Here is a 26,522-nt window from a genome sequence, read left to right on the forward strand (position 1 = left end):
ACCTTTCATAGAACAGGGCTGAGGTTTGTAACATGCTGGAGTTGAACCAAGAACTGTGACTCAAAGCACACTCCTCTTACTACTAGTAAGTCAGCCTCCTAAGCTTGTTTAACCAGAGGTTAAATAATAGCCACAGAAAGCATTGTGGCATATGTTAAGTGCTAGATGCCCCTCCAATCTCACTCCAAGGACAGGAGTCCTGAGTGTTCTCTATAGGCATCCATTACTTCAAGACTTTCCAGGATAGTTCAGATTTCAAGAATGTCCCACGGTTATCCCTGGAAGTACACTCCAACCTGACACCACATGACCTGTTTTGAAAATGTGGTTGGCCGGGCGCAGTGGCTCACGCCTCTAACCCCAGCACTTTGGGAGGCTGAGACAGGTGAATTGCCTGAGGTCAGGAGTTCGAGATCAGCCTGGCCATATGGTGAAACCCGCCTCTACTAAAACTACTAATACCAGCCGGGCGTGGTTGTGGACGCCTGTAATCCCAGCTACATGGGAGGCTGAGTAAGGAGAACAGCTTGAACCCAGGAGGCGGAGGTTGCAGTGAGCCAAGACTGCGCCACTGCACTCCTGCCTGGGCGACAAGAGCAAGACTCCATCTCAAAAAAAAAGAAAAAAATGTGGCCGTGGCAGGGCGAGGTGCTTCATGCCTGTAATCCCAGCACTTTGGGAGGTCGAGGTGGGCGGATCACCTGGGTCTGGAGTTCGAGACCAGGTTGGCCAACAGGGTGAAACCCTGTCTCTACTAAAAACAAAAAAGTTAGCTGGGCTTGGTGGCGCGCACCTGTGATCCCGGCTACTCGGGAAGCTGAGGCAGGAGAATTGCTTGAACCCGGGGGCAGAGGTTGCAGTGAGCCGAGATCATGTCACTGTACTCCAGCCTGGGTGACAGAGACTCCGTCTCAAAAAAAAAAAAAAAAAAGAAAAAAAATGTGGTCGGATACCTATCGGGATCAGCCTCTTCTGGTGGGTGGGACACGCAGCAGCTCCAGGCCGCGCCCCCAGCACCGACCACGGGTCTCTAAGCATTGGTAGGTATCGACTGCAGGGCTCATTCTGGGTGGAGGAACATGATTTTATTGGTTCTTTCAGTTCACCACATCCGACTCGCGTCTAGGCCCAGGCCCGCCTTGCGGACCTTAAAGCAATCAGTCCAGAGTTTAGGGGGAACGTGCTCACCCGACGGCAGCTCACAGGACCCCGGAGAGTCCTGGCATGGCATCTCGGTCCGGACTCTCCGCTGGGCCCACGAAGGGGAAAGGCTGCCTCGGATTCCTGCGCCCGAGCCAAGGTTCGGCGCCCACGGAGGCAAGTCGGGTCTCACGGTGACCTCTTGCCGGCGCCGCCTTCGCCGCCAACCATCCAGTTCTTCCTCCAGGCCACGTTCTCCTGCGTGGTCGCTGCCTCCTGCAGAGTGGCCAACAATAGCTGCTGGGTCCTGGCCGCCTCCTCCCTGCTCCGCGGGTCCTGCAGTGGCATCTCCTGAGGGCAGGAAAGGGAGTTTGCAGGAGCTCCAGTCCGGGGCTCTCCACCCGCCCACCCATCCTCGGGACTACCAGGTGCTTCTACCTTTAGCATTTCCTGCTTCCGCCGCTCTCCCGGGGTCACAATAACCAGGAGCGCGTAGCCCACGCCAGCCCCTGCGCCCAGCAATGCGACTGAGATCAGCATTTTCCGCAAGGAATCCATGGCCGCCTGCACAGCCAGCGGAGCGCCCACCAGAGTTCCCCGCAGCCACAAGCTGTTGCCGCGCGGTCTCACTACCCCTTGGCGCAGGCTAGAGCGCCCTATAGCAGAAACCATAGATAAGCGGCCGGCTAGAGAGGACCTGCTCAGGGAAACTTTAGAATCCGGAGCGCCTGGATCTCAGGTTTAGCTGAGGGGGTTGAGGGTGTCCAAGAAGTGCTGGCACCCAAGGGCTGAGCGCGGTGACCCTGTGTCCTCAATTCCGGGGTGGGATTGCTAGGGGGAGAGTGCGTGTCTTCATGGTTGCCGTGGGTTTTATGATTGCCCATTTTTCTGTCTTCCGACGTTTCTCGATCAGTAGAGGCCCGAGCTGTGCTCTGTGGTTTCCTGCAGTCACCCGCGCGTTTTCAACACAGCACATGGAGGGCATCCACACACATACGCATCCCTCTCCATCTCCTCAACTCTGGAACAAACACTCAAAGTCAAGTGTACTGGTTGGAGAAATGGGTAATAGTTACTTATCTTTAACATTTATTTTACAAACAACCTATTCCTTTTCTCGTCATGGTACACACTTGGTATTGTTTGGGGTTTTTTGGTTTTGTTGTTGTTGTTAGTGTGTGGGCGTGGTTTTGTTTGTTTTTAGAGACAAGGTCTCGCTCTGTCGCCCAGGGCTGGAGTGCAGTGGCGCGATCATGGCTCACTGAAGCCTTGACTTCCAGGGCCCAAGCGATCCTCCTGCCTCAACCTCCCGAATAGCTGGGATTACAGGCGTGCACCACCACGCCCGGCTGGTATTGCTTTTTGTTTTGCTTCGTTTTCTTTTTTGCTTTTTGAGACGGAGTCTCACTCTGTTGCCCAGGCTGGAGTGCAGTGGCGTGATCTCGGCTCACTGCAAGCTCTGCCTCCTGGGTTCAAGCGATTCTCCTGCCTCAGCCTCCCGAGTAGCTGGGACTACAGGCGCCTGCCACCACGGCCGGCTAATTTTTTGTATTTTTAGTAGAGAAAGGGTTTCACCATGTAGGTCAGGCTGGTCTCGAACTCCGGACCTCGTGATCCGCCTACCTCGGCCTCCCAAAGTGCTGGGATTACAGGCGTGAGCCACCGCGCCCGGCTGTTTTGCTTTGTTTTCAACCACTAAAAGGCTGGATTCGTGTAACATACTGAATTCTGCTTTACAGAAGAAAACACCTCTTAGCTGTGTGACTGATTATAGGCAAGTTCTTGTGCCCCGGTTTCTGCATCAGAAAATGAAGCTTATAACAGTACCTGTCTCACAGTTTTAGGATAAATTAGTTATATGTAAAGCAATTAAAACAGCTCCTGACAAAGAGTAAACACCATATAAATATTCATTAAATAACATACAAACATACCAGGTTGGGAAAAATCAGTAAGCAAAGGTAGTCAGGAAATTCCAAGTTGGTCATCACAACTCTTGGCCCACAGGGCTTTAATCCAAGTGCCCTTGTCTCCTACCCTTGCTGCCATCCCAGTGTCTCCAGGGAGTAAGTAGAAATAAAGATCCTATCTCACCTCTTGGGCATTTTCCCCTCCCCTGAAAGCCTATAATCGCTTAGCACAGTCGGTGCTTAAGGGGCCAGGCGCCAAAGAAGATTAAAGGAACAGTTTGTGGGGTGCACTGGGCAGCAGTACTCTCCTCTGAGTTCAATCATCTTGCACTCTAAGAATCACCACCATGGCCCTTGTGCCAGGGAGAAGCAAGGTGGATGGGCTTTGGACTAGAAATAGCCCAGGCTCCTCCCAGCATCCAGAAAGTCCCAGGCTGCCCAACCCTCTCTGGGACAGAGGAAAAATTGGCAAGGTTGAAGGTCACCAGCACATTCAGGTTAGTACTTCCTCAGCCTGTGTCTGGCAGCTGGCTTACCCTCCAATTTGGCCCAACCTCCCTGCTGTCCCTATTCAGGATTTCTCTCAAAAGTCCCATCTGCCGTCTGTTGTGGTGGAAGCCAATGAGGTGAATGAAGAGAGTGGGGATCTCCATTTGCCCCATGAAGAGCTGCTGCTGCTCACTGATGGTGAGGAAGAGGACGCTGAGGCCTTCTTCCAAGACCAAAGTGAAGAGCCAGGTGAGGGAGGTGGCTCATTCAGGAGGCCAGTGTGATCTGAATGTTCTGGGCAGAGCCAAGATTGAAGTCAGTTACGGCCCCTGCATTTAGCAGTGCCAGGCACACAGCAGGTGCTCAATAAATGTGAAGATGTGGGAGAGAAAAGGCAGTTGGCAAAGTTGATGAATTGTAGAGAGCAGTTGTGGTATCAGAATGGGTGCCATCCTTTAATCTGTACTTTCTTTTTTTCTTCTTTTTTTTTTTTTTTTTTTTTTGAGACTGAGTCTCGCTCTGTCGCCCAGGCTGGAGTGCAGTGGCGCGATCTCAGCTCACTGCAAGCTCCACCTCCCAGGTTCACGCCATTCTCCTGCCTCAGCCTCCCAAACCAGCCAGTCTTGGGGTAATTTCATCTTTTCCTGCAGCAATGTAAATATTTTGAAAGTACAGATTAAGGCTGGGTGTGGTGGCTCACGCCTGTAATCCCAGCACTTTGGGAGGCCAAGGCGGGCGGATCACGAGGTCAGGAAATCGAGACCATCCTGGCTAACACAGTGAAACCCCGTCTCTACTAAAAAATACAAAAAATTAGCTGGGCGTGGTGGCAGGTGCCTGTAGTCCCAGCTACTCGGGAGGCAGAATGGCGTGAACCTGGGACGCGGAGTTTGCAGTAAGCTGAGATCCCGCCACTGCACTCCAGCCTGGGCAAGAGCCAGACTCTGCCTCAAAAAAAAAAAAAAAAAAAAAAATTATCCCAAGACCAACTACCTAAAAATAGTTTACATATTCCATACCTTCTCTTCTAGACTTTTTTCATCTCTGTGTACTATTTTTGTTTGTTTGTTTTGGTTTGTTTTTTTGAGACAGAGTCTTGCTCTGTCGCCCAGGCTGGAGTGCAGTGGCATGACCTCTGCTCACTGCAAGCCCTGCCTCCCGGGTTCCTGCCATTCTCCTGCCTCAGCCTCCGAGTAGCTGGGACTACAGGCACCCGCCACCACGCCCAGCTAATTTTTTTGTATTTTTAGTAGAGACAGGGTTTCACTTTGTTCACCAGGATGGTCTCGATCTCCTGACCTCGTGATCCACCTGCCTGGGCCTCTCAAAGTGCTGGGATTACAGATGTGAGCCACCATGCCTGGCCACGTCTGTGTACTGTTACAGAAGCTACTTTTTTTTTTTTTTTGAGACAGAGTCACCCTCTGTTGCCCAGGCTGGAGTGCAGTGGCAGGATCTCGGCTCACTGCAACCTCCGCCTCCCAGGTCCAAGCAAGTCTCCTGCCTCAGCCTCCCGTGTAGCTGGGACTACAGGTTCACGCCACCACGCCCGACTAGGTTTTTTTTGTATTTTAGTAGAGATGGGGTTTCACCATATTGCCCAGGCTGGTCTCAAACTCCTGAGCTCAGACAATCTGCCCGCACAGCCTCCCAAGCAGCTACATTCTTTTGAGCATTTACTATGTGCCAGGTACTATGCTAAACACTTTTACTTCATGATTTTCAGAACAACCCAATGAAGGTACTTCCCCTTTATAAATGAGAAAATTGAGGCTGCGAGGTTAGGCTCTTAGTGATGTAATTTTTTCATAAGCAAAAAATACCACAGAAATTAATTTTTAGCTCAAGTGCAGCAGCTTATCATGGCCCATTGCAGCTTTGACCTCCCAGGGTTCAAGCAGTCCTCCCAGCTCAGCCTCCTGAGTAGTTGGAACTACATGCCTGTGCCACTATCCCAGGCTCATTTGTTTTTGTAGTTAGGGGTGTCACTTTATTGCCAGGGCTCAAGCAATCTGCCCACCTTGGCCTCCCAAAGTGCTGTGATTATAGGTATGAGCCAGCATGCCTGGCCTAGTTTTGTAATTTGATAATATATCAGTAATGTTTTTCTCCCCTCTTCATCCATCCCAGGCCGGGCTTGGAGCCCACAGGACCCTAGAAATCCTTTAAAAACATTTAACGCTGGACTCAGCTGGGGGCAGGACCAGGATGATGAAGGTGCTTGTTGGATTCTTGAGAACACAGTGTGTCTGGAAGCCACCAACCACTGTCCCTTCTGGGACTCAGCAGGCTCCTGTGTTTGTAGAAGCGGCTTTGTGGAATATTCCCATCTCCTGCCTCCTAATAGCTTTGAGGGTAAGTATTGTTCCCTCCTCCTCAAATATCTCATCCAGGTTTATGAACCTCCTTATACCCATCCTTTCACAATCTCCTTTTACAGGTGAGAAAAATGAGGCTTACAGGTTAGGCCACTAGATTATACAAGTCAGTCAGCGCGGGGGTTTTGATTCAGTTCCTGTCTGCTGCTTTTAGGAGCTCCAGTTAGTTGAAACTGGGGAATGACCCACTTGTACCTTCTCTTTTCAGCATTCATCTTGTGCTAAATATTGCGCACATCATTGTGTGTGATCTCCGTAACTCCAAGTTATTCTCACTCTGCAGATGAGTAAACTGGGGAACAGAAACATTCAGCAATATGGCACCCAGCTAGTAAATGTGGAAGCCAGGACTCAAATTCTCACTTTGCAGCCAGATAGCTTGCAAAGACAGTTCTTCAGCCCTCTCCTTGCCCACTGAAATACTAGGGTCAGGACTACTAAAATGTCTTTAATGAGAGCCTTGAATCAAGTAAGCAAAGTAGGTGATGCCCCTGAACGGGCCTAGCTCCTGCACAGTCACAGTCCAGCCACGGGACCCTTGTTCCAGGCAGGGCAGTCGCACATCAGGGTCCTCATCTGAGAACTGAATCAGGGTCCCCTGAGGGTTTAGAACCCTCAAGCATTCTGATAGCAGCTGGTAAGCCCTAGGCAGACCTCCCTGGGCAACAGCATCCCAGGTGCCTTTGTCCAGCAGTAGTTGGAAAGAGCCTGAAGAAGCCACAGCCCCCAGGTTCCGAGCATCGGCGTGCATGAAGTGGAGGCTGGAGGCAGGGTGCCCAGGGCATAGAGGTGTTTGGCCTGGGCCACCCTCCAGGAGGCTGTTCATGTGGGCCACAGCCACAGGAGAAAAGTCCACCCCCAGCACATCCACTGGGTGTGGAGATTTGGTGTAGAGGCCTGTACATAGGCTGGAAGTCCCACAGCCCACATCCAGCACTCGCAGAGGACTGGCAGCCTGTGCCTCCTGCAGCAATGGCAGTAGGAGCCCCTGGACTTCCTCGTATCCAAAGAACCAGTCGAAGGTGGGGACAGTGCCCAAACGAGGCTGGGCATGCAGCCGATCCCAGAGACAGCGGTCCGCCAGGCAACTATCAGCCAGTGAGCCTGTGGGCACGGTTGGAGGGTGTCACTTGGTCTATCTCGCCACTGCAAAAACAGCGTATATACAAACTGGGGTTTTTTTTTTTTTGAGACAGGGTCTCACTCTGACCCAGGGTTGAGTGCAGTGGCACAATCATGGCTCACTGAAGCCTCCATCTCAGCCTCCTGAGTAGCTAGGACTATAGGCGCCATCATGCCCGGTTAATTTTTTTTTGTAGACAGGGTCTCGCTATGTTGCCCTAGGTTGGTCTCGAACTCCTGGGCCAAGCGATCTGCCCGCCTTGGCCTGGCAAAGTGTTAGCATTACAGCCGTGAGCCACCGCGCACGGCCCACCGTAGGGTTTGAGAATCACAATTTCAGGGACTACACTCCTGAGTCACGAGGAACCCACCTTACTCTCCCCACTCTCCCCCACCTTGCCCTCCCCACTCTGCCCCCACCTCCCTACCCGCAAAGGGGCGGCACGTCCCCATCGTCAGCCTCGGCAAGTGGAGCATTCGACGCAGCGCGGCCATCTGGAGGTTCGGGTAAGTTCGACCAGAGAACCTTATGTGAAGCGTCCACCCTACTCCAGCCAGAGAGGCCTGAGGTCCAGGGGAAGATCTGCAAATTACGCGTAGCGAAAGGCGGCGTACAGCTTCCCCAAACTCTGCAGTCTCGGAAAAAAGAACGTGGACACAGACTGACTATGGTAGGAACGGCCTTTATTGGCTGCAGCGGGAAGTGGAAGAGGGTATACAGCGTCCGCAGACCTGAAATCAAATGAGAAAGTGTGAGCACCCCGATGGAGGAGCCAGCTGGATCTCGGTTGTCCTTCTCCGAGATTCCCGGTGTCCCGGCGCTTGAGGATAGAACCAGCGGATGGGAAGCCGCCAGCACCGAAGACATGACGCCGAGGGGGCCAGAGCCCTTTCCCTCTTCCTCCGTACATTACGGGGAGCGGTACCACAAGCCCGATCCCCGCCAAGAAAAGGAGGGTCCTGAGGCCCCGCCCAGAGCCTTCCACCTGGCACCTCCACTCCTCCCGACACCCCCACCACTCCCGGCCGCCCAATCTGGCTACTACAGCCAAAACCGCACTTACTAGCTCATCGCCTTCCAAAAGACCTCCCGCACCGCGGAGCTCCTGTATATAGCCCAAGGACCCGCCCCCGAGTTGCGATTGGCCCGCGGAAGGCCGGGGCGGAGCCCCGCGGATCCGGCGCTGAGCGGAAGTACGGACCGTGAACTGGCGTGAAATCGCGACTATGGGAGCTCCCGGGGGAAAGATCAACCGGCCCCGAACGGTGACTGTGTGGGGGCCGCGACTTTGTTTCCTCAAGCGTCCCCGAGCCCTTTTATCTCGCACGAGATGGGATCAGTGGGGGGCCGGGGCTGCCTGGTGGAGGGGTCCCGGGTCGCGGCGAGCCCACTCCATCTGATTCGCATCTTTCTCCCCGGCAGGAGCTGAAGAAGAAGCTGTTCAAACGCCGGCGGGTGTTGAATCGGGAGCGGCGTCTGAGGCACCGGGTGGTCGGGGCTGTAATAGACCAAGGGCTGATCACGCGGCACCACCTCAAGAAGCGGGCGTGAGTACTAGACCCTCTTCCTGTTGGTCGTCCCCACCGAGTCTTCCTTCCTCCCTGCAGAGCTCCGGAGCAGCTTCACCTCTCAGCTCACCTTGTGCACTGCCGCTTATGCGGGGAATGTCTGTCGGCTGTTAGTTCCTAAGCTCTGCTAGCCTCTCACAATACCTGTAGCAGACAACCTTTCCTTGGGTTTTGGATTCTGTTAAGAATCTCAGGAAAGCCGGGGGTGGTGGCTCACGCCTGTAATCCCAGCACTTTGGGGGGCTGAGGCGGGCGGATCACCTGAGGTCGGGAGTTCGAGACCGGCCTGACCAACATGGCGAAACCCCGTTTTTGCTAAAAATACAAAAATTAGCCAGGCGTGGTGGCTGGCACCTGTGGTCCCAGCTACACGGGAGGCTGAGGCAGGAGAATTGCTTGAACCTGGGAGGCGGAGGTTGCAGTGAGCCGAGATCACGCCACTGCACTCCAGCCTGGGCGACAGAGTGAGACTCCGTCTCAAAAAAAAAAAAAAAAAAAAAAAGAATATCAGGAAATCTGTTGGCTCTCCACTCTCCAAGTAATGTTATACATTCACATAGATTTTTATAAGTAAACTTATTTTTACATACAGAAAAGTGCACACATAGGCTCATAAAACTCGATGAATTTTCCCAAAGGCACTCATAGGATTTCACTTGTAAGTTTCAAGGCCTCCTGTGTTTTGAGGAAGAGTTCCCATCCCATTAATTACTTTCTATGTCCTTTTTTTTTTTCTCTTTTTTGAGACAGAGTCTCTCTCTGTTGCCCAGGCTGGAGTGAAGTGGCATGATCTCGGCTCACTGCAACCCCTGCCTCCTGGGTTTATGCTATTCTCTTTCCTCATCCTCCCGAGTAGCTGAGATTACAGGCGCTCCCCACTGCACCTGGCTAATTATTGTATTTTTAGTAGAGATGGGGTTTCACCATGTTGGCCAGGCTGGTCTTGAACTCCTGACCTCAGGTGATCCGCCCACCTCGGCGGATCCCAAAGTGTTGGGATTACAGGCATAAGCCACCGCCCCCGATCTATGTCCTTTCATTAGCTTCTTCAATGTAAATATTTAGGGTTTCTATTACTATTTATATTATATTTATTTAATACTTTTTCTATAGCCAGAACTATTTGTGTGACCTCAGTTGGTCCAGGTTAATCTATCTATCTTTATTTCCACTTACCCATCAGGTCCAGTGCACGTGCCAACATTACTCTGTCAGGGAAGAAGCGCAGAAAACTCCTCCAGCAGATCCGGCTTGCCCAGAAAGAGAAGGCAGCCATGGAAGGTGAGGCTGGGACAGAGGTGGCTGAGGGGAATCCTGGATTTATTGGGTTAATACTTCCTTCTTCCCTTTACTCAGTGGAAGCCCCTTCAAAGCCAGCCAGGACTAGTGAATCACAGCTCAAAAGGCAAAAGAAGACAAAAGCCCCCCAGGATGTAGAAATGAAGGACCTTGAAGATGAGAGCTAAACCTCTTCCACTAGAAGATTCTCAACTGGAGCCAGCCTTCAGACTCAGTGGTTGTTTCAGAGGACTTTGACAAAAGCAATGCCCCTTTTCACTCTCCAGATTTCCTCCTACCTAATGGCCTACTGATTTCCCCTAGAGGGATGTCTTTGGGAGGGAAGAAGGTACAGAAGAAAGACTGGAGAAGGGCCTCTTTAGCAGTCAACTCCATTTGTAATAAAGCCCTAACACTCTGAGATGTGTGTGATTAAATGTAGGAATGGGGATGGGTCATGAAAAGATTGGTGAGTATGGAAACAAGACAGTGAGGAAGCAGTACCCGCAGCTTCCTTGTGCAAATGCAACAAGATGCCAGCCTCTGCCCTCAAGAGTGGTGGTGCCTGGCTGGGTGCAGTGGCTCACGCCTATAATCCCAGCATTTTGGGAGGCTGAGGCAGGTGGATCACCTGAGGTCACGAGTTCGAGACCAGCCTGGCTAACCCCGTTTCTACTAAAAATACAAAAAATTAGCTGGGTGTGGTGGTGCATGCCTGTAATCCCAGCTACTTGGAGGCTGAGGCAGGAGAATTGCTTGAACCCAGAAGGCGGAGATTGCCTACCGGGATATTGCTTGAGGCCAGGAACTCAAGGCTGTAGTGTGCTATGATCTCATCTGTCTCCTTAGTGAGTGATACTCTAACTTTCCATTTATGACAAAGATACAGATTATTTGAGAAGTTGAAGTTACAGTGAGCCAAGATTGTGCCACTGCACTCCAGCCTGGGCAACAGAGTGAGCCATTGTCTCGAAAAATATAGATAGATAATTGTAGAGATGGCAGAGGTAAAGGTCCTGATACCAGTTCTGCCACTGCCTCTGTGTGACTAAGGTAGGCAAGACACCTTACCTCTTCTGTCTTACTTCTTTTGCTGCATTATGTTTTCATTTTAATTATATATATATATTATATATATATGTATAAAAAATTAATTTTTTTTTTTTTTTTTTTTTTTTTTTTTGGAGACAGTCTCACACTATAGCCCGGGCTGGAGTGCAACGGTGTAATCTCAGCTCACTGCAACCTCCGCCTCCCGGGTTCAAGCAATTCTCCTGCCTCAGCCTCTTGAGTAGCTGGGATTACAGGTGCCTGCCACCGGGCCTGGCTAATTTTTTGTATTTTTTAGTGGAGACGGGGTTTCAGTATGTTGGCCAGGCTGGTCTTGAACTCCTGACCCTGTGATCTTCCACGTTGGCCTCCCAAAGTGCTGGGATTACAGGCATGAGCCACCGTGCCTGGCCTATGTTTTTTATATGTATATGTTGTATATGTATGTATGTATTTATATGTATTTTATTGTTTTATAAGAGTCAGGGTCTATTGCCCAGGCTGGAGTACAGTGGTATAGTCTCAGATCACTGCAGCCTTGATCTCCTGGGCTCAAACAATCCTCACACCTCAGCCTCCTGAGTAGCTGGGACTACAGGCGCACACCACTACCCCTGACTAATTTTTTTTTTTTGGGGGGGGGACAGAGTCTTGTTCTGTTGCCCAGGCTGGAGTCCAGTGGCGGGATCTCGGCTCACTGCAAACTCCGCCTCCCAGGTTCGCACCATTCTCCCACCTCAGCCTCCCAAGTAGCGGGGACTATAGGTGCCTGCCACCATGCCTGGCTAATTTTTTGTATTTTTAGTAGAGACGGTTTCACCATGTTAGCCAGGATGGTCTCGATCTCCTGACCTCATGATCTGCCCACCTTGGCCTCCCAAAGTGCTGGGACTACAGGCGTGAGCCACCGTGCCCGGCCACCCCTGACTAATTTTTAAAAATTTTCTGCAGAAATGGAGTTTTACCCAGGCTGGTTTCAAACCCCTGGACTCAAGCGATCCACCCACCTTAGCCTCCCAAAGTGCTGGGATTACTGGTGTAATAATAATAAAAAAAAACTTTCAGTAAAGAGAAGAGATTAGTAAAATGAGCCCCCATATATGCCCTCTACTTAGATTTACCAGTTATTAACATTGTGCTACACTTGTATATCTGCATTTTTCTTGTCCTTATTGAATTAAATCTTTTGAAAGTCAAATATAGACAACATTAAACCTTACTCCTAAGGACATCCTTCTATGTAGCCAAAATACTGTAATCACAGCTAAGACATTTAACATTGATTAAATACCTAATATGTATTTTTATTTTATTTTATTTTATTTTGATATGGAGTCTCGCTCTGTCGCCAGGCTGGAGTGCAGTGGCGCGATCTTGGCTCACTGTAACCTCCGCCTCCTATGTTCAAGGGATTTTCCTGCCTCAGCCTCCCAAGCAGCTGGGACTACAGGCGCCTGCCACCACGCCCAGCTGATTTTTGTTATTTTTAGTAGAGACGGGGTTTCACCATGTTGGCCAGGATGGTCTTGAACCCTGACCTCAGGTGATCCGCCCACCTCAGCCTCCCAAAGTGCTGGGATTATAGGCGTGAGCCACTGCCCCAGCCATTTTTCTGTATTTTTAGTAGAGGTGGAGTTTCACCATATTGGCCAGGCTGGTCTTGAACTCCTGGCTTCAAATGATCCACTCACCTCGGCTTCCCAAAGTGTTGGGATTACAGGTGTGAGCCACTGTGCCTGGCCCACCCAATGGTTTAGTAGCCATGATGATCTTTACCTGAATTAGTTATTACTGTGTTACAAAATGGTGATTTTCCAATACTGTCATTCATTCATTCATTCATATTATTCCTATGACATTCTATAAAGAAGAGCCCAGGCCATGCATGGTGGCTCACTCCTGTAATCCCAGCACTATGGGCAGCTGAGGCCAGGGGATCACCTGAGGTCAGGAGTTTAAGACCAGCCTATCCAACATGGTGAAATCCCGTCTCTACTGAAAATACAAAAAATTAGTCAGGTGTGGTGGCCTGCACCTGTAGTCACAGCTACTTGGGAGGCTGAGGCAGAAGAATCACTTGAACCTGGGAGGCGGAGGTTGCAGTGAGCCGAGATCGTGCCACTGCACCCCAGCCTGGGTGACAGAGCAAGACTTTTCGACAACAAAAAAGAAGAGCCCTGCCCCTTTTTTATTATCACTATGAATTTACAGATTTTTTCGAATGTTATAATTTATTACTAACACTTTTTCATGCTGAAATTATGACAAGTTTGGCAAATAATAGCTTCGTCAAGTTGGTCCCTAAGTCCTTATGACACAACCACAGTATCTGAGCACTTCATTGCTTTCTGGCACAATAATATATTCCAGACTCACCTATTAGTTTCCCTGCCTAAGAACTTGGAGTCAGCAATTTCACTAGTAAAAAAGTATTATGTCCAGTTGTTTTCCCTGTGCAATATTTCACTTAATGTTCAGTGGTTTTTGTTTGTTTTCTTTTCTTTTTTTTTTCTTTTTTTTTTTTTTGAGTCTCACTCTGTCCCCCAGGCTGGAGTGCAGTGGTGCAATCTCAGCTCACTGCAAGCTCTGCCTCCTGAGTTCACGCCATTCTCCCACCTCACCCTCCCGAGTAGCTGGGACTACAGGCGCATGCCATCATGGCCAGCAAAGTTTATTTATTTATTTATTTATTTATTTTGAGATAGAGTGTTGCTCTGTCACCCCGGCTGTAGTGCAGTGGCGCAATCTCGGCTCACTGCAACCTCCGCCTCCCAGGTTCAAGCGATTCTCCTGCCTCAGCCTCCTGAGTAGCTGGGATTACAGGCGCACGCCACCACGCCCAGCTAAGTTTTTGTATTTTCAGTAGAGATGGGGTTGCACCATGTTAGCCAGGATGGTCTCAATCTCCTGACCTTGTGATCTGCCCACCTTGGTCTCCCAAAGTGCTGGGATTACAGGCGCGAGCCACTGCGCCCGGCCTTATTTATTTTTTTTGAGACGGAGTCTTGTCCTGTTGCCCAGGCTGGAATGCAATGGCATGATCTCGGCTCACTGCAACCTCCGCCTCCCGGGTTAGAGCGATTCTCCTGTCTCAGCCTCTCCAGTAGCAGGGATTACGCCACCCTGCTACTGGTCTCAAACTCCTGACTTCGTGATCCGCCTGCCTTGGCCTCCCAAAGTGCTGAGATTACAGGTGTGAGCCACTGTGCCTGGCCATTTTTTATTTTTTGTATACATGGCTTCGCTATTTTGCCTAGGCTGGCCTCCAACTCCTGGGCTCAAGTGATCCACCCGCATCGGTCTCCCAAAGTGTTGGGATTACAGGCATGAGTCACCACGCCCGGCTAATGTCCAGTTTTGAACACAGGAAAATTATTCTTTTGACATTGAACTGGCCGGTTGTGATGGCTCACGCCTGTAATCCCAGCACTTTGGGAGGCTGAGGTGGGCGGATCACTTGGGGTCAGGAGTTTTAGAGCAGCCTGGCCAACATGATGAAACCCTGTCTCTACTAATAATACTAAAACTAGCTGGGTGTGGCAGCACCTGCCTGTAGTCTCAGCTACTTAGGAGGCCGAGGCACGAGAATTGCTTGAACCTGGAAGGCAGAGGTTGCAGTGAGCCGAGATTGTGCCACTGCACTCAAACCTGGGCGACAGAGCGAGACTCTGTCTCAAAAAAAAAAAAAAGACGAAGGCTGGGCGCAATGGCTCAAGCCTGTAATCCCAGCACTTTGGGAGGCCGAGGCTGGCGAATCACGAAGTCAAGAGATCGAGACCATCCTGGCTAACACGGTGAAACCCCGTCTCCACTAAAAATACAAAAAAATTAGCCGGGCGTGGTGGCGGGCGCCTGTAGTCCCAGCTGCTCGGGAGGCTGAGGCAGGAGAATGGTGTGAATCCGGGAGGCGGAGCTTGCAGTGAGCCGAGATCGCGCCACTGCGCTGGGAGACAGAGCAAGACTCCATCTCAAAAACAACAACAACCACAACAACAACAACAACAAAAAAACGAAAAGAAATTGAACTGTGTTCAGATGCAGTAAGGAAAGGAGAGGAGGAGATAGGAAAGAGAAAGAAAGATATTTTCAACGGCTTGGCATGCTCAATCCTTCATAGTTTTGTTCTCTCTGTGCCTAACAGGGAAAAGGAGGTTACTGTGTTCTAGGAACTGTTAGAAGTTGAGTGTAGCTCTCGCCTGTAATACCAGCACTTTGGGAGGCCGAGGCGGGCGGATCGCGAAGTCAGGAGATTGAGACCATCCTGGCTAACACGGTGAAAACCCGTCTCTACTAAAAATACAAAAAATTAGCCGGGCGCGGTAGCGGGCGCCTGTAGTCCCAGCTACTCGGGAGGCTGACGCAGGAGAATGGCGTGAATCCGGGAGGCGGAGCTTGCAGTGAGAGCGGAGATCATACCACTGCACTCCAGCCTGGGCGGCAGAGCGAGACTCCGTCTCAAAAAAAAAAAAAAAAGAAAAGTAGGGCCAGTAGAGAATATGAATTTTACTCTAAGTATAATGAGAAGTATTAAAGTTGTTTCTTCTAGTTGTATTTTGCTTTTTATGATGGAAAAATATCAAACATTTACAAAAGTAGACAAAATGTGAAAATATTACTCATTGCCCAGCTCCAACCATCATTAATCCCCTTTTCCCAATTTATAATTTCTTTTTTTTTTTTGAGACGGAGTTTTGCTCTTGTTGCCGAGGCTAGAGTTCAATGGCACGATCTTGGCTCACCGCAACCTCCGCCTCCCAGGTTCAAGCGATTCTCCTGCCTCAGCCTACCTAGTAGCTGGGATTACAGGCATGTGCCACCACACCCGGCTAATTTTGTATTTTTAGTAGAGACGGGGTTTCTTCATGTTGGTCAGGCTGGTCTCGAACTCCCGACCTCAGGTGATCCGCCCGCCTTGGCTTCCGAAAGTGCTGGGATTACAGGCATGAGCCACTGCGCCCGGCCCAACTTAAAATTTCTTTTCTTTTTTTTTGAGCCGGAGTTTCACTCTGTCATCCAGGCTGGAGTGCAGTGGTGATATCTCGGCTCACTCTAACCTCCGCCTCCTGGGTTCAAGCGAGTCTCCTGCTTCAACCTTCCAAGTAGCTGGGATTACAGACACCCGCCACCATGCTCAGCTAATTATTTGTGTTTTTAGTAGAGACAGGTTTTCACCATGTGGCCAGGCTGGTCTCGAACTCCCGACCTCAAGTGATCCACTCTCCTCAGCCTCCCAAAGTGCTGGGCTTACAGGCATGAACTACCTCGCCCTGCCACTATCTCCATTTTAGAGAGGCAAAATCAAGGTACAGAAAAACTTGCCCATGGTAACTAGCTAGAAAATGATAGAAGCACTTGGGTCTGGGCAGTCTAATTCCAGAGTCCTTCAAACTGCCTCTTGTCACTGTTGTCATTCAAAGAGGAGTTTCTGTATTTAGCATTTACGTTAAGCTCTACATAAATTATCTCAAGTGACCTTCACAAAGTGTGTGAGATGGAGGTGTCATGCTCGTTTCACAGACAAGGAAACAGGTTCCAAACAGCTGGGTTACTTGCTCAGGGTTATTTTACTAATAAATGGCAGATAGGAATCCAGATCCGTCCAACTCCAAAATGAACACCCTTAGATTATGCAATCTCTGAGGTCAAGAAATATATTCTAGTCTCACAGCTGGAAGAATTCATCTGGTTCAAAAGCTTCCTTTCACAGATCTGAGGCCCTGAGAAGGGAAGTGTTGGGTCCAAGTTTGAGGCAGAGCTAGGGGTAGAAATTGCCTCAGATTTACTGTCCTAGAATGATGCTTGGTAATAGGTGGTAGAAACACTGTAAATGATTGAACTTCTAAAATGTAAGAACAGACGGGGCACTGTGGCTTATGCCTATAATCCTAGCCCTTTGGGAGGCTGAAGTGGGAGGATTGCTTGAGGCTAGGAGTTCAAGACCAGACTGGGGAACATCTCGAATTAAAAAAGAAAAAAATTTAAGTAAATAAAATTTAAGAACAACCACAAAATCATGCACGAGGGCTGGGCGCGGTGGCTCACACCTGTAATCCCAGCACTTTGGGAGGCCCAGGTGGGTGGATTACCTGAGGTCAGGAGTTCAGGACCAGCCTAGCCAACATGGTGAAACCCCATCTCTACTAAAAAATATAAAAATTAGCCAGGTGTAGTGGCAGGCACTAGTAATCCCAGCTACTCAGGAGGCTGAGACAGGAGAATCGCCTGAACCTAGGAGGTGGCGGTTGCAGTGAGCCGAGATTATGCTGTTGCACTCTGGCCTGGGTGACAGAGCGAGACTCTGTCTCAAAAAACAACAACAACAACAACAACAAAACCTGCTATACCCTCATCAGCTCTAACAGTGTCTGCCTGGCATGTAGTAGGTTCTGGTTTTTTGTTTGTTTTGTTTAAGATGGAGTCTTGCTCTGTCGCCCAGGCTGGAGTGCAGTGGTGCAGTCTCAGCTCACTGTAACCTCCACTTCCCAGGTTCAGGCGATTCTCCTGCCTCAGCCTCCTGAGTAGCTGGGATCACAGGTGTTCACCACCACGCCGGCTAATTTTTTTTTGAGACTGAGTCTCACTCTGTTGCCCAGGCTGGAGTGCAGTGGTGCAATCTCGGCTCATCACAACCTTCGCCTCCTGGTTTCAAGGGATTCTCCTGCCTCAGCCTCCAGAGTAGCTGGGACTATAGGCGGGTGCCACAATGCCCAGCTAATTTTTTGTATTTTTAGTAGAAACGGAGTTTCACTATGTTGGCCAGCTTGTCTTGAACTCCTGACCTTGTGATCTCCCTGCCTTGGCCTCCCAAAGTGCTAGGATTGTAGGCGTGATCCATCACGCCCAGCCCGAGGATATAGCTTTTAACAAAATAGGCCAAGTCTCTGTTGTCAAGCAGCTTATTTTCTGTTTCATTCAATAACATAATAAAAATAGCTAATGCTTATCTAGTGCTTACCATTGCTGGCATCAAGTGCTATACAATGACCATACTATCTCATTTCAATTTTCATAACAACCCTTTGAGGTATTTGTACTATTAATATTACCTCCTCATTTCCAGAAGAAGGAACAGTTATGGAGTGGTGAAGTAAAGTATACAACTAATAGGTAGAAGAGCTGGAACCTGATCTAGGTACACTGGCTTGAGTGCGGGCTCTTGATGAGGTGTACTGGCTCCCTATACAGTTAGCAAGCTCTATCTCCGGCAGGTGTGGGGCTGTGAGTTAGACAAAGGTTCCTATGCTGGGAAGCTGTGGGAGAGAGAGAAGCTTAAATAATGAAGACGGATGGAAGGATGTTATTCATACTTGCCACTGGAGGACATCTTCAGGCTAGCTAGCCCAATTTGTTTTGGGCTCCCTCTCCCTCCTTCTCTTTCTTATTTTTTCTTTTTCTTTTATGGGTTTCCTCTTTTTTCTTTCCATCTCTTTTCTGCTTTCTCTCTTCCTTTTTCTCTCTCTTGTAAAAGCATTTTTGTAGGCGGGGTGCAGTGGCTCACACCTGTAATCCCAGCACTTTGGGAAGCTGAGGCGGGCGGATCACCTGAGGTCAGGAGTTTGAGACCAGCCTGGCCAACATGTCTCCAATTAGCTGGGGGTGGTGGCACATGCTTGTAGTCCCAGCTACTTGGGAGGCTGAGGCAAGAGAATTGCTTGAACCTGGGAGATGGAGGTTGCAGAGTTGAGATTGCACTCCAACCCCGGGCGACAGAATGAGATTTAAAAAAAAAGGCTGGGTGTGGTGGCTCATGCCTGTAATCCCAGCATTTTGGGAGGCTAAGGTGGATGGATCACTTGAGGTCAGGAGTTCGAGACCAGCTTGGCGGACATGGGAAAACCTTGTGTCTATAAAAATAAAAAAATTAGCCAGATTTGGTGGTGGATGCCTATAGTCCCAGCTACTCGGGTGGCTGAGGCAGGAGAATCTCCTGAACCTGGAAAGCGGAGGTTGCAGTGAGCTCAGATCTCACCACTGCACTCCAGCCTGGGTGAGGGAGTGACTCTTGTCTCAAAAGGAAAACAAAACAAAACAAAACAAAAACAAAGAGTGACTGGCTGGGTGTGGTGGTTTACTCCTGTAATCCCAGCGCTTTGGGAAGCTGAGGTGGGAGAATCACCTGAGGACAGGAGTTCGAGATCAGACTGGGCAACATAGCTAGACACTCCCCCCACCACCCTACAAATCCCTAACTCTGAAAATATTTAAAAAGTAGCCAAGTGTGATGGCGCACGCCTATAATCTCAGCTACCTGGAAGGCTGAGGTGGGAGGATGGCTTGAGCCCAGGAGGTTGGGCCTGCCGAGAGGGGTGATCCTACCACTGCACGGTCACAAAATAAACAACAATAACAACACCAACACCAACAAAAAACCTTCCTATGCTTCATTTTTTAAAAGTCGTGAGTTGAACATTTTGTATTTTTGACGTTAGGAAAAATGATTAAAATCTCACTGTGAGTGGCCGCGGGCCAGTTTGTGTGTGTGTGTGTGTGTGTGTGTGTGTGTGTGTGTGTGTGTGTGTGTGTGTTTATCGGGAGTCTTGCTGTGTCGCCCAGGCTGGAGTGCGGTGGCGCGATCTCGGCTCACTGCAATCTCTGCCTCCCGGGATCAAGCGATTCTCCTGCCTCAGCCTCCCGAGTAATCGGGATTACAGGCATGAGCCACCACGCCCTGCTAATTTTTGTATTTTCAGTAGAGACGGCAGGCTGGTCTTGAACCCCTCACCTCAGGTGATCCGCCCTCTGGGGCTCTCAAAGTGCTAGGTTGACAGGCGTGAGCCACCGCGCCCGGCCTAGTCTGTATGTCAATAGGCTTTTGAATAAAGTGGTTGCATATAGGGCGGATCGGCTTCCTGCTATCATCGTCCCGGGATTATTCTCTGGGACTTCGACGGGGTGCGGAACCAATGTAAGAGGGTCGAGGACATCGCCGGATTAATTTTCCTGCGAGGCATAGTAGCCGGTTCCTTTCGCGTTTCCTGTCAGCGCGCATGCGCCGCCTGCGCTCCGCCGCTCCAGCCTCGGGCTCGGCTCGGGCTCCGGGATGTCTGCGCTGTGCGACCCTCCCGGGGCCCCAGGGCCTCCTGGGCCTGCCCCGGCCACCCACGGTCCCGCGCCTCTCAGGTAGTTAGAGCCCTTGGCACCTTCCTCCCACCGCGCGGCCCCGCGCCAATCCCCAGCCTTCTCGGTAGAAACCCGGATCCTACCTCGAGAACTCACGTCAGGGTTCTCAGAGAGATTCTTGGTCAGGTCCTCCCAGAACTCAGGGACTGCCTCACCAAAACTCAGGGCTCCAGTGCCCGCCCTCCCGACCTCGTGCCTGCCTCTCGCTAGACTCCAATGCCTAACTACCCTCGACCCCGGGCTTCCTCTCCCAAGAGTCGGGGGTATCAGAACTCTTGGGAACCCAGCTGCCCTGGCCATTTTTGACCCTAGGAAACCCAGGGTCCTGACTTCATAGAGACTCCCTGAGACCCCAGGCCCAGAAACAGAATGCAGTCCGGCTGAGATATTCCCTTATATTAGGGTGTTTTTTGGAGGAAACAGAGGAATGGCACTGTTAGAGCCTTATCAGCACCTAGAGGATGCTGTCTTCTTTGACAGAAAAGGCGATAAGAGAAAGGGGATTTGCCACCTCCCATAACATTGGCTTCTGAACCTCTGAGACTGAACCCATATATGTTTTAGGAGGGAAAGGGTTGAAAAGCATTATTACTCTGTGCCCTGGGACACCCTGATGTCCAAGCACATTGAGGGTGCTGAGTAGGTGGTGGTTGTTGATGTGGAGGTAGGTGACTAAGGTTTTGCAGAATATGGGAAGAAACAGATGTTAGGAGGGAGAGCCCTTAATAAGGGGCTTACAATTTTTTTTTTTCCATTAAGAGATTTCAAGGTGCTTGTGTTGTGGGATGGGGCGGGGCTGGGGTGGTGGTAGAATGTGATAAAGTGGAAAGGTTTTTTTTTTGTTTGTTTTTTGAGATGGTCGCCCTGACTCCCAGGCTGGAGTGCAGTGGCGTGATCTCGTCTTACTGCAACCTCCGCCTCCTGGGTTCAAGCGATTCTCATGCCTCAGCCTCCTGAGTAGCTGGGATTACACCATGCCTGGCTATTTTTTTTTTTTTTTTTTGTATTTTTAATAGAGACGAGGTTTCACCCTGTTGGCCAGGCTGGTTTCGAACTTCTGACCTCAAGTGATCCACCCTCCTTGGCCTCCCAAAGTGCTAGGATTACAGACGTGAGGCACCGCAGCCAGCCTGGAAATGTTTTTAAAGCAGATATTATAGAAACACAAATATAGTCAATTCAACAAATATTTATTGACTACCTTCCATATACTATGTACTTCAATAGAAGTGGATTCAGTGTTGAAGAGCACAGAAATGGTTCCTACACTCTTGGCGCATATAGTCTGATTGTTTAACCTTGATTTTGTTCTTTTTTTTGACGGCGCACACAGTCCGGGGTGGAGTGGTGTGATTTTGGCTCACTGCAGCCCTGCTTCCAAGGCTCTAGTGATCCTTCTGCCTCAACCTCCCCAGTAGCTGGGACCGCAGGCACATGCCACCATGCCTGGCTAATTATTATTATTATTTTTTTTGTAGAGAAGGGGTTTCACTATGTTCCTCAGACTGGTCTTGAACTCTTGCGCTCAAGCGATCCACCAGCCTTGGCCTCCCAAACTGCTGGGATTATAGGCGTGAGCCACTGAAGCCAGTCTTGATTTATTTGTCTGTAAAATGGGATCATAATAGTACCTAACTTGTTGAACTGTTGTCAGGATTGAAATAATACATGCAAAGTACTTAAAAGAGTACCTGATATATTCTAAGAGTTATCTATTACTGATATTATTACTGTTGTCATTGAAAGAAACATAGCTTTTGGCCGGGCACGTGGCTCACGCCTGTAATCCCAGCACTTTGGGAGGCCGAGGTGGGAGGATCACAAGGTCAGGAGATCGAGACCATCCTGGCTAACAAGGTGAAACCCCATCTCTGCTAAAAATACAAAAAAAAATATTAGCCGGGCGTGGTGGCAGGCGCCTGTAGTCCCAGCTACCTGGGAGGCTGAGGCAGGAGAATGGCGTGAACCCGGGAGGTGGAGCTTGCAGTGAGCGGAGATGGCACCACTGCACTCCAGCCTGGGCGGCAGAGCGAGACTCCGTCTTGGGGCGGGGGGAGAAAGAAACATAGCTTTTATTAAGTGATTAGTGTGAATCCGGTATGGAACCTAAGTGCTTTTTTTTTCCCTCAGGCCATCCTTCTGCAAAAGTTAAGTGCTTTATAAACATTCTCAACCAGGCATGGTGCCTCACACCTGTAATGCCAGCACTTTGGGAGGCTAAGGTGGGCAAACTGCTTGAGGCCATGAAACCAGCCTGTGGAACATAGCCAGACCTCATTTCTATAAAAAAGTTAAAAAGTTAGCTGGGTGTCGTGGCATGTGCTTGAAGTTGCAGCTACTCAGGAGGCTGAGATTGGAGGATGCTTTGAGTCTGGGAGTTCGAGACTGCAGTGAGCTGTGATCTTGGCACTGCACTCCAGCCTGGGTGACAGAGCGAGACCCTGTCTTGAAAAACAAAAACAGGGCGGGTGCAGTGGCTCATGCCTGTAATCCTAGCACTTTGGGAGGCTGAAGTGGGTGGATTACTTGAGGTCAGGAGTTGGAGACCAGCCTGGGCAACATGGTAAAATCTGTCTCTACTAAAAATACAAAAATTAGCCCGGTATGGTGGTGCACACCTGTAGTCCCACCTACTCTGGAGGCTGAGGAAGGAGAATCGCTTGAACCCCGTAGGCAGAGGTTGCAGTGAGCCAAGGTGGCGCCACTGCACTCCAGCCTGGGCGGCAAAGCAAGACTCTATCTCAAAAAACAAAACAAAGGCCGGGTGCAGTGGCTCACGCCTGTAATCCCAGCACTTTTGGAGGCCAAGGGGGATGGATCACAAGGTCAGGAGATAGAGACCATCCTGGCTAACACGGTGAAACCCCATCTGTAAGAAAAATACAAAAAATTAGCCAGGCGTGGTGGCAGGCGCCTGTAGTCCCAGCTACTCAGGAGGCTGAGGCAGGAGAGTGGCGTGAACCCAGGAGGCGGAGCTTGCAGTGAGCTGAGATCACACCACTGCACTCCAGCCTGGACAACAGAGCGAGACTCCATCTCAAAAAAAATAAAAAAACAAAAAACATTCTCTTATGAGGGAAGTATTTTTATTATCCCTATTTAACATAAAAGGCAAAGCTCATACAGGAAAGGTAAGTTGCCTAACATCTCACAACACTCTAAGTCTGTTTCTTTTGCTTCCTTGTAGTGCTCAGGAGCTGTCCCAGGAAATCAAGGCTTTTCTGACTGGCGTAGACCCCATTCTGGGCCACCAACTCTCAGCCCGGGAACATGCTCGCTGTGGTCTTCTCCTGCTCCGTTCTTTGCCACCTGCTCGGGCTGCTGTGCTTGATCACTTGAGAGGTGTCTTTGATGAGAGTGTCCGGGCCCACCTGGCTGCCCTGGATGAAACCCCTGTGGCTGGTCCACCTCACCTCCGTCCACCTCCACCCTCCCATGTCCCTGCTGGTGGACCTGGTCTAGAGGATGTGGTTCAGGAAGTGCAGCAGGTGCTGTCTGAGTTTATCCGGGCCAACCCAAAGGCTTGGGCACCTGTGATTAGTGCATGGTCCATTGACCTCATGGGGCAACTGAGCAGCACGTACTCAGGCCAGCACCAGCGTGTTCCCCATGCTACTGGCGCCCTTAATGAACTGCTACAGCTGTGGATGGGTTGTAGGGCCACGCGTACATTAATGGACATCTATGTGCAGTGCCTCTCGGCTCTCATTGGTAGCTGCCCAGATGCGTGTGTCGATGCCTTGCTGGATACCTCTGTTCAGCATTCTCCACACTTTGACTGGGTTGTGGCACATATTGGCTCCTCTTTTCCTGGCACCATCATTTCCCGAGTTCTCTCCTGTGGCCTTAAGGACTTTTGTGTCCATGGTGGGGCTGGAGGTGGAGCTGGCAGTAGTGGTGGAAGCTCTTCTCAGACCCCCTCTACAGACCCCTTCCCTGGATCTCCTGCCATTCCTGCGGAGAAACGGGTGCCCAAGATTGCCTCAGTTGTAGGCATCCTAGGTCACCTGGCCTCCCGCCATGGAGATAGCATCCGACGGGAGCTCCTGCGAATGTTCCATGATAGCCTGGCAGGGGGACCTGGAGGCCGCAGTGGGGACCCCTCCCTTCAGGCCACGGTTCCCTTCCTACTGCAGCTGGCAGTCATGTCACCAGCTTTGCTGGGCACAGTCTCTGGAGAGCTTGTGGATTGCCTCAAGCCCCCAGCTGTGCTGAGCCAGCTGCAGCAACACCTTCAAGGATTCCCCCGAGAGGAGCTGGACAACATGTTGAACCTGGCTGTGCACCTGGTGAGCCAGGCCTCTGGGGCAGGTGCCTACCGCTTGCTGCAGTTCCTGGTGGACACAGCTATGCCTGCTTCGGTCATTACCACCCCGGGCCTGGCTGTGCCAGACACCGTGCGTGAGGCTTGTGACCGGCTAATCCAGCTGCTGCTGCTGCACCTGCAAAAACTGGTTCATCACCGGGGAGGGTCTCCTGGGGAAGGGGTGCTAGGCCCGCCCCCACCTCCCCGCTCGGTGCCCTTTTTAGATGCCCTCAAAAACCATGTTGGAGAGCTGTGTGGAGAGACGTTACGACTGGAACGTAAGCGCTTCCTCTGGCAGCACCAGCTCTTGGGCCTGCTATCTGTCTATACCCGGCCTAGCTGTGGACCTGAGGCCTTGGGCCATCTGCTGAGCCGAGCCCGAAGTCCTGAAGAGTTGAGTTTGGCCACCCAGTTATATGCAGGGCTAGTGGTCAGTCTCTCTGGCCTCCTGCCCCTGGCTTTCCGAAGCTGTCTGGCTCGGGTGCATGCAGGGACATTACAGCCTTCCTTTACGGCCCGGTTCCTGCGCAACTTGGCACTGCTAGTAGGGTGGGAACAGCAGGGTGGCGAGGGCCCTGCAGCCCTAGGGGCGCACTTTGGGGAATCTGCCTCAGCCCATCTGTCTGACCTGGCTCCTCTCCTGCTACATCCTGAGGAGGAAGTAGCTGAAGCTGCTGCCTCCCTCCTGGCCATTTGTCCCTTTCCTCCTGAAGCCTTATCCCCCTCCCAGCTCCTGGGACTGGTAAGGGCTGGGGTGCACCGCTTCTTTGCCTCTCTGAGGCTGCATGGCCCCCCAGGTGTGGCCTCAGCCTGTCAGCTTCTCACCCGCCTGTCTCAGACATCCCCAGCTGGGCTCAAGGCTGTCCTGCAGCTGCTGGTTGAGGGAGCCTTACATCGAGGCAACACAGAACTGTTTGGTGGGGAAGTAGATGGGGACAATGAGACTCTCTCAGTTGTTTCAGCTTCTTTGGCTTCTGCCTCCCTGTTGGACACTAACCGGAGGCACACTGCAGCTGTGCCAGGTCCTGGAGGGATTTGGTCAGTTTTCCATGCTGGAGTCATCGGCCGTGGCTTAAAGCCACCCAAGTTTGTCCAGTCACGAAATCAGCAGGAAGTGATCTATAATACCCAGAGCCTCCTCAGCCTCCTGGTTCACTGCTGCAGTGCCCCAGGGGTTACTGAATGTGGGGAATGCTGGGGGGCGCCCATCTTGAGTCCAGAGGCAGCCAAAGCAGTGGCAGTGACCTTGGTGGAGAGTGTGTGTCCCGATGCAGCTGGTGCAGAGCTGGCCTGGCCCCCCGAGGAACACGCCCGGGCCACCGTGGAGCGGGATCTCCGCATTGGCCGGCGCTTCCGCGAACAGCCCCTGCTCTTTGAGCTGTTAAAGCTGGTAGCAGCTGCTCCCCCAGCCCTGTGCTACTGTTCCGTGCTGCTTCGGGGGCTGCTGGCCGCCCTCTTGGGCCATTGGGAAGCTTCTCGCCACCCTGACACGACCCATTCCCCCTGGCACCTGGAGGCATCCTGCACCTTAGTAGCTGTCATGGCTGAGGGAAGCCTCCTGCCTCCGGCCCTGGGTAATATGCATGAAGTATTTAGCCAACTGGCACCTTTCGAGGTGCGTCTGCTGCTGCTCAGTGTCTGGGGTTTTCTCCGGGAGCATGGGCCCTTGCCTCAGAAGTTCATCTTCCAATCAGAGCGGGGTCGCTTCATCCGGGACTTCTCCAGGGAGGGTGGAGGTGAGGGTGGACCCCATCTGGCTGTGTTGCACAGTGTCCTCCACCGCAACATCGACCGCCTTGGTCTTTTCTCTGGCCGTTTCCAGGCACCTTCACCGTCCACTGTCCTTCGACAGGGGACGTAGACTTTTCTTGCTCTGGAAGCCCAGGGAGGTTGAGCAGTGAGAGAGAGAAGGGACTAACGTGCCACGGAAGGGTGGAGGTTTCTCGTCTAAGTCCTTGGCCTAAAGAGCGCTGTCACTTTTTTCTCTCCCACTTTTTTTTTTTCTAAATAAAATTTGCCGACTTGAGAAAACCAGTCCAGTGCTTCTGTCATGCTAAGAGCGTGCAAAGTCTGACAGCGCCTGGCTCTGGACGTTCCCGCCCCTGGCCTGAAGCCCCGCCCCCTGGATTATTTGGAGTGCGCACTCTACCAATGAGACAG

The 26,522-nt window shown here is 51.1% G+C and overlaps 5 protein-coding genes and 1 non-coding gene across 6 annotated transcripts; 3 read left to right on the plus strand and 3 right to left on the minus strand.

The window, feature by feature from the left end:
• Positions 1 to 1,070: 1,070 nt before the first annotated feature.
• LOC129008140 (ubiquinol-cytochrome-c reductase complex assembly factor 3) lies at positions 1,071 to 1,812 on the minus strand. Its single transcript, XM_054439989.2, has 2 exons — positions 1,579 to 1,812; positions 1,071 to 1,491 (listed from the first exon to the last, which is right to left on the minus strand). Exons 1-2 carry the CDS (start codon positions 1,810 to 1,812, stop codon positions 1,330 to 1,332), a joined length of 396 nt encoding a protein of 131 aa, XP_054295964.1. The 3' UTR covers positions 1,071 to 1,329.
• A 348-nt stretch (positions 1,813 to 2,160) lies between these two features.
• Positions 2,161 to 5,983, plus strand: LBHD1 (LBH domain containing 1). The gene is made up of 3 exons (XM_054439986.2): positions 2,161 to 3,547; positions 3,626 to 3,788; positions 5,670 to 5,983. The coding sequence occupies exons 1-3, from the start codon at positions 3,398 to 3,400 to the stop codon at positions 5,981 to 5,983; spliced, it is 627 nt and encodes a 208-aa protein (XP_054295961.1). The 5' UTR covers positions 2,161 to 3,397.
• On the minus strand, positions 5,321 to 8,124 carry CSKMT (citrate synthase lysine methyltransferase). Its single transcript, XM_054439985.2, has 3 exons — positions 8,104 to 8,124; positions 7,468 to 7,771; positions 5,321 to 7,021 (listed from the first exon to the last, which is right to left on the minus strand). Exons 2-3 carry the CDS (start codon positions 7,532 to 7,534, stop codon positions 6,366 to 6,368), a joined length of 723 nt encoding a protein of 240 aa, XP_054295960.1. The 5' UTR covers positions 7,535 to 7,771; positions 8,104 to 8,124; the 3' UTR covers positions 5,321 to 6,365.
• On the minus strand, positions 7,848 to 7,996 carry LOC129009135 (small nucleolar RNA SNORA57). Its single transcript, XR_008492672.1, has one exon. It is a non-coding gene; the product is annotated as a small nucleolar RNA SNORA57 (small nucleolar RNA).
• An 86-nt stretch (positions 8,125 to 8,210) lies between the features above and the next one.
• On the plus strand, positions 8,211 to 10,307 carry C9H11orf98 (chromosome 9 C11orf98 homolog). The gene is made up of 4 exons (XM_054439987.2): positions 8,211 to 8,305; positions 8,463 to 8,587; positions 9,792 to 9,889; positions 9,965 to 10,307. The coding sequence occupies exons 1-4, from the start codon at positions 8,267 to 8,269 to the stop codon at positions 10,072 to 10,074; spliced, it is 372 nt and encodes a 123-aa protein (XP_054295962.1). The 5' UTR covers positions 8,211 to 8,266; the 3' UTR covers positions 10,075 to 10,307.
• Positions 10,308 to 19,907: 9,600 nt separating this feature from the next.
• INTS5 (integrator complex subunit 5) lies at positions 19,908 to 26,393 on the plus strand. Its single transcript, XM_054440181.2, has 2 exons — positions 19,908 to 20,056; positions 23,244 to 26,393. The coding sequence occupies exons 1-2, from the start codon at positions 19,977 to 19,979 to the stop codon at positions 26,221 to 26,223; spliced, it is 3,060 nt and encodes a 1,019-aa protein (XP_054296156.1). The 5' UTR covers positions 19,908 to 19,976; the 3' UTR covers positions 26,224 to 26,393.
• The last annotated feature ends 129 nt before the right edge of the window (positions 26,394 to 26,522 follow it).

This window comes from Pongo pygmaeus, chromosome 9, assembly GCF_028885625.2.
Source record: "Pongo pygmaeus isolate AG05252 chromosome 9, NHGRI_mPonPyg2-v2.0_pri, whole genome shotgun sequence".
NCBI lineage: Eukaryota > Metazoa > Chordata > Mammalia > Primates > Hominidae > Pongo > Pongo pygmaeus.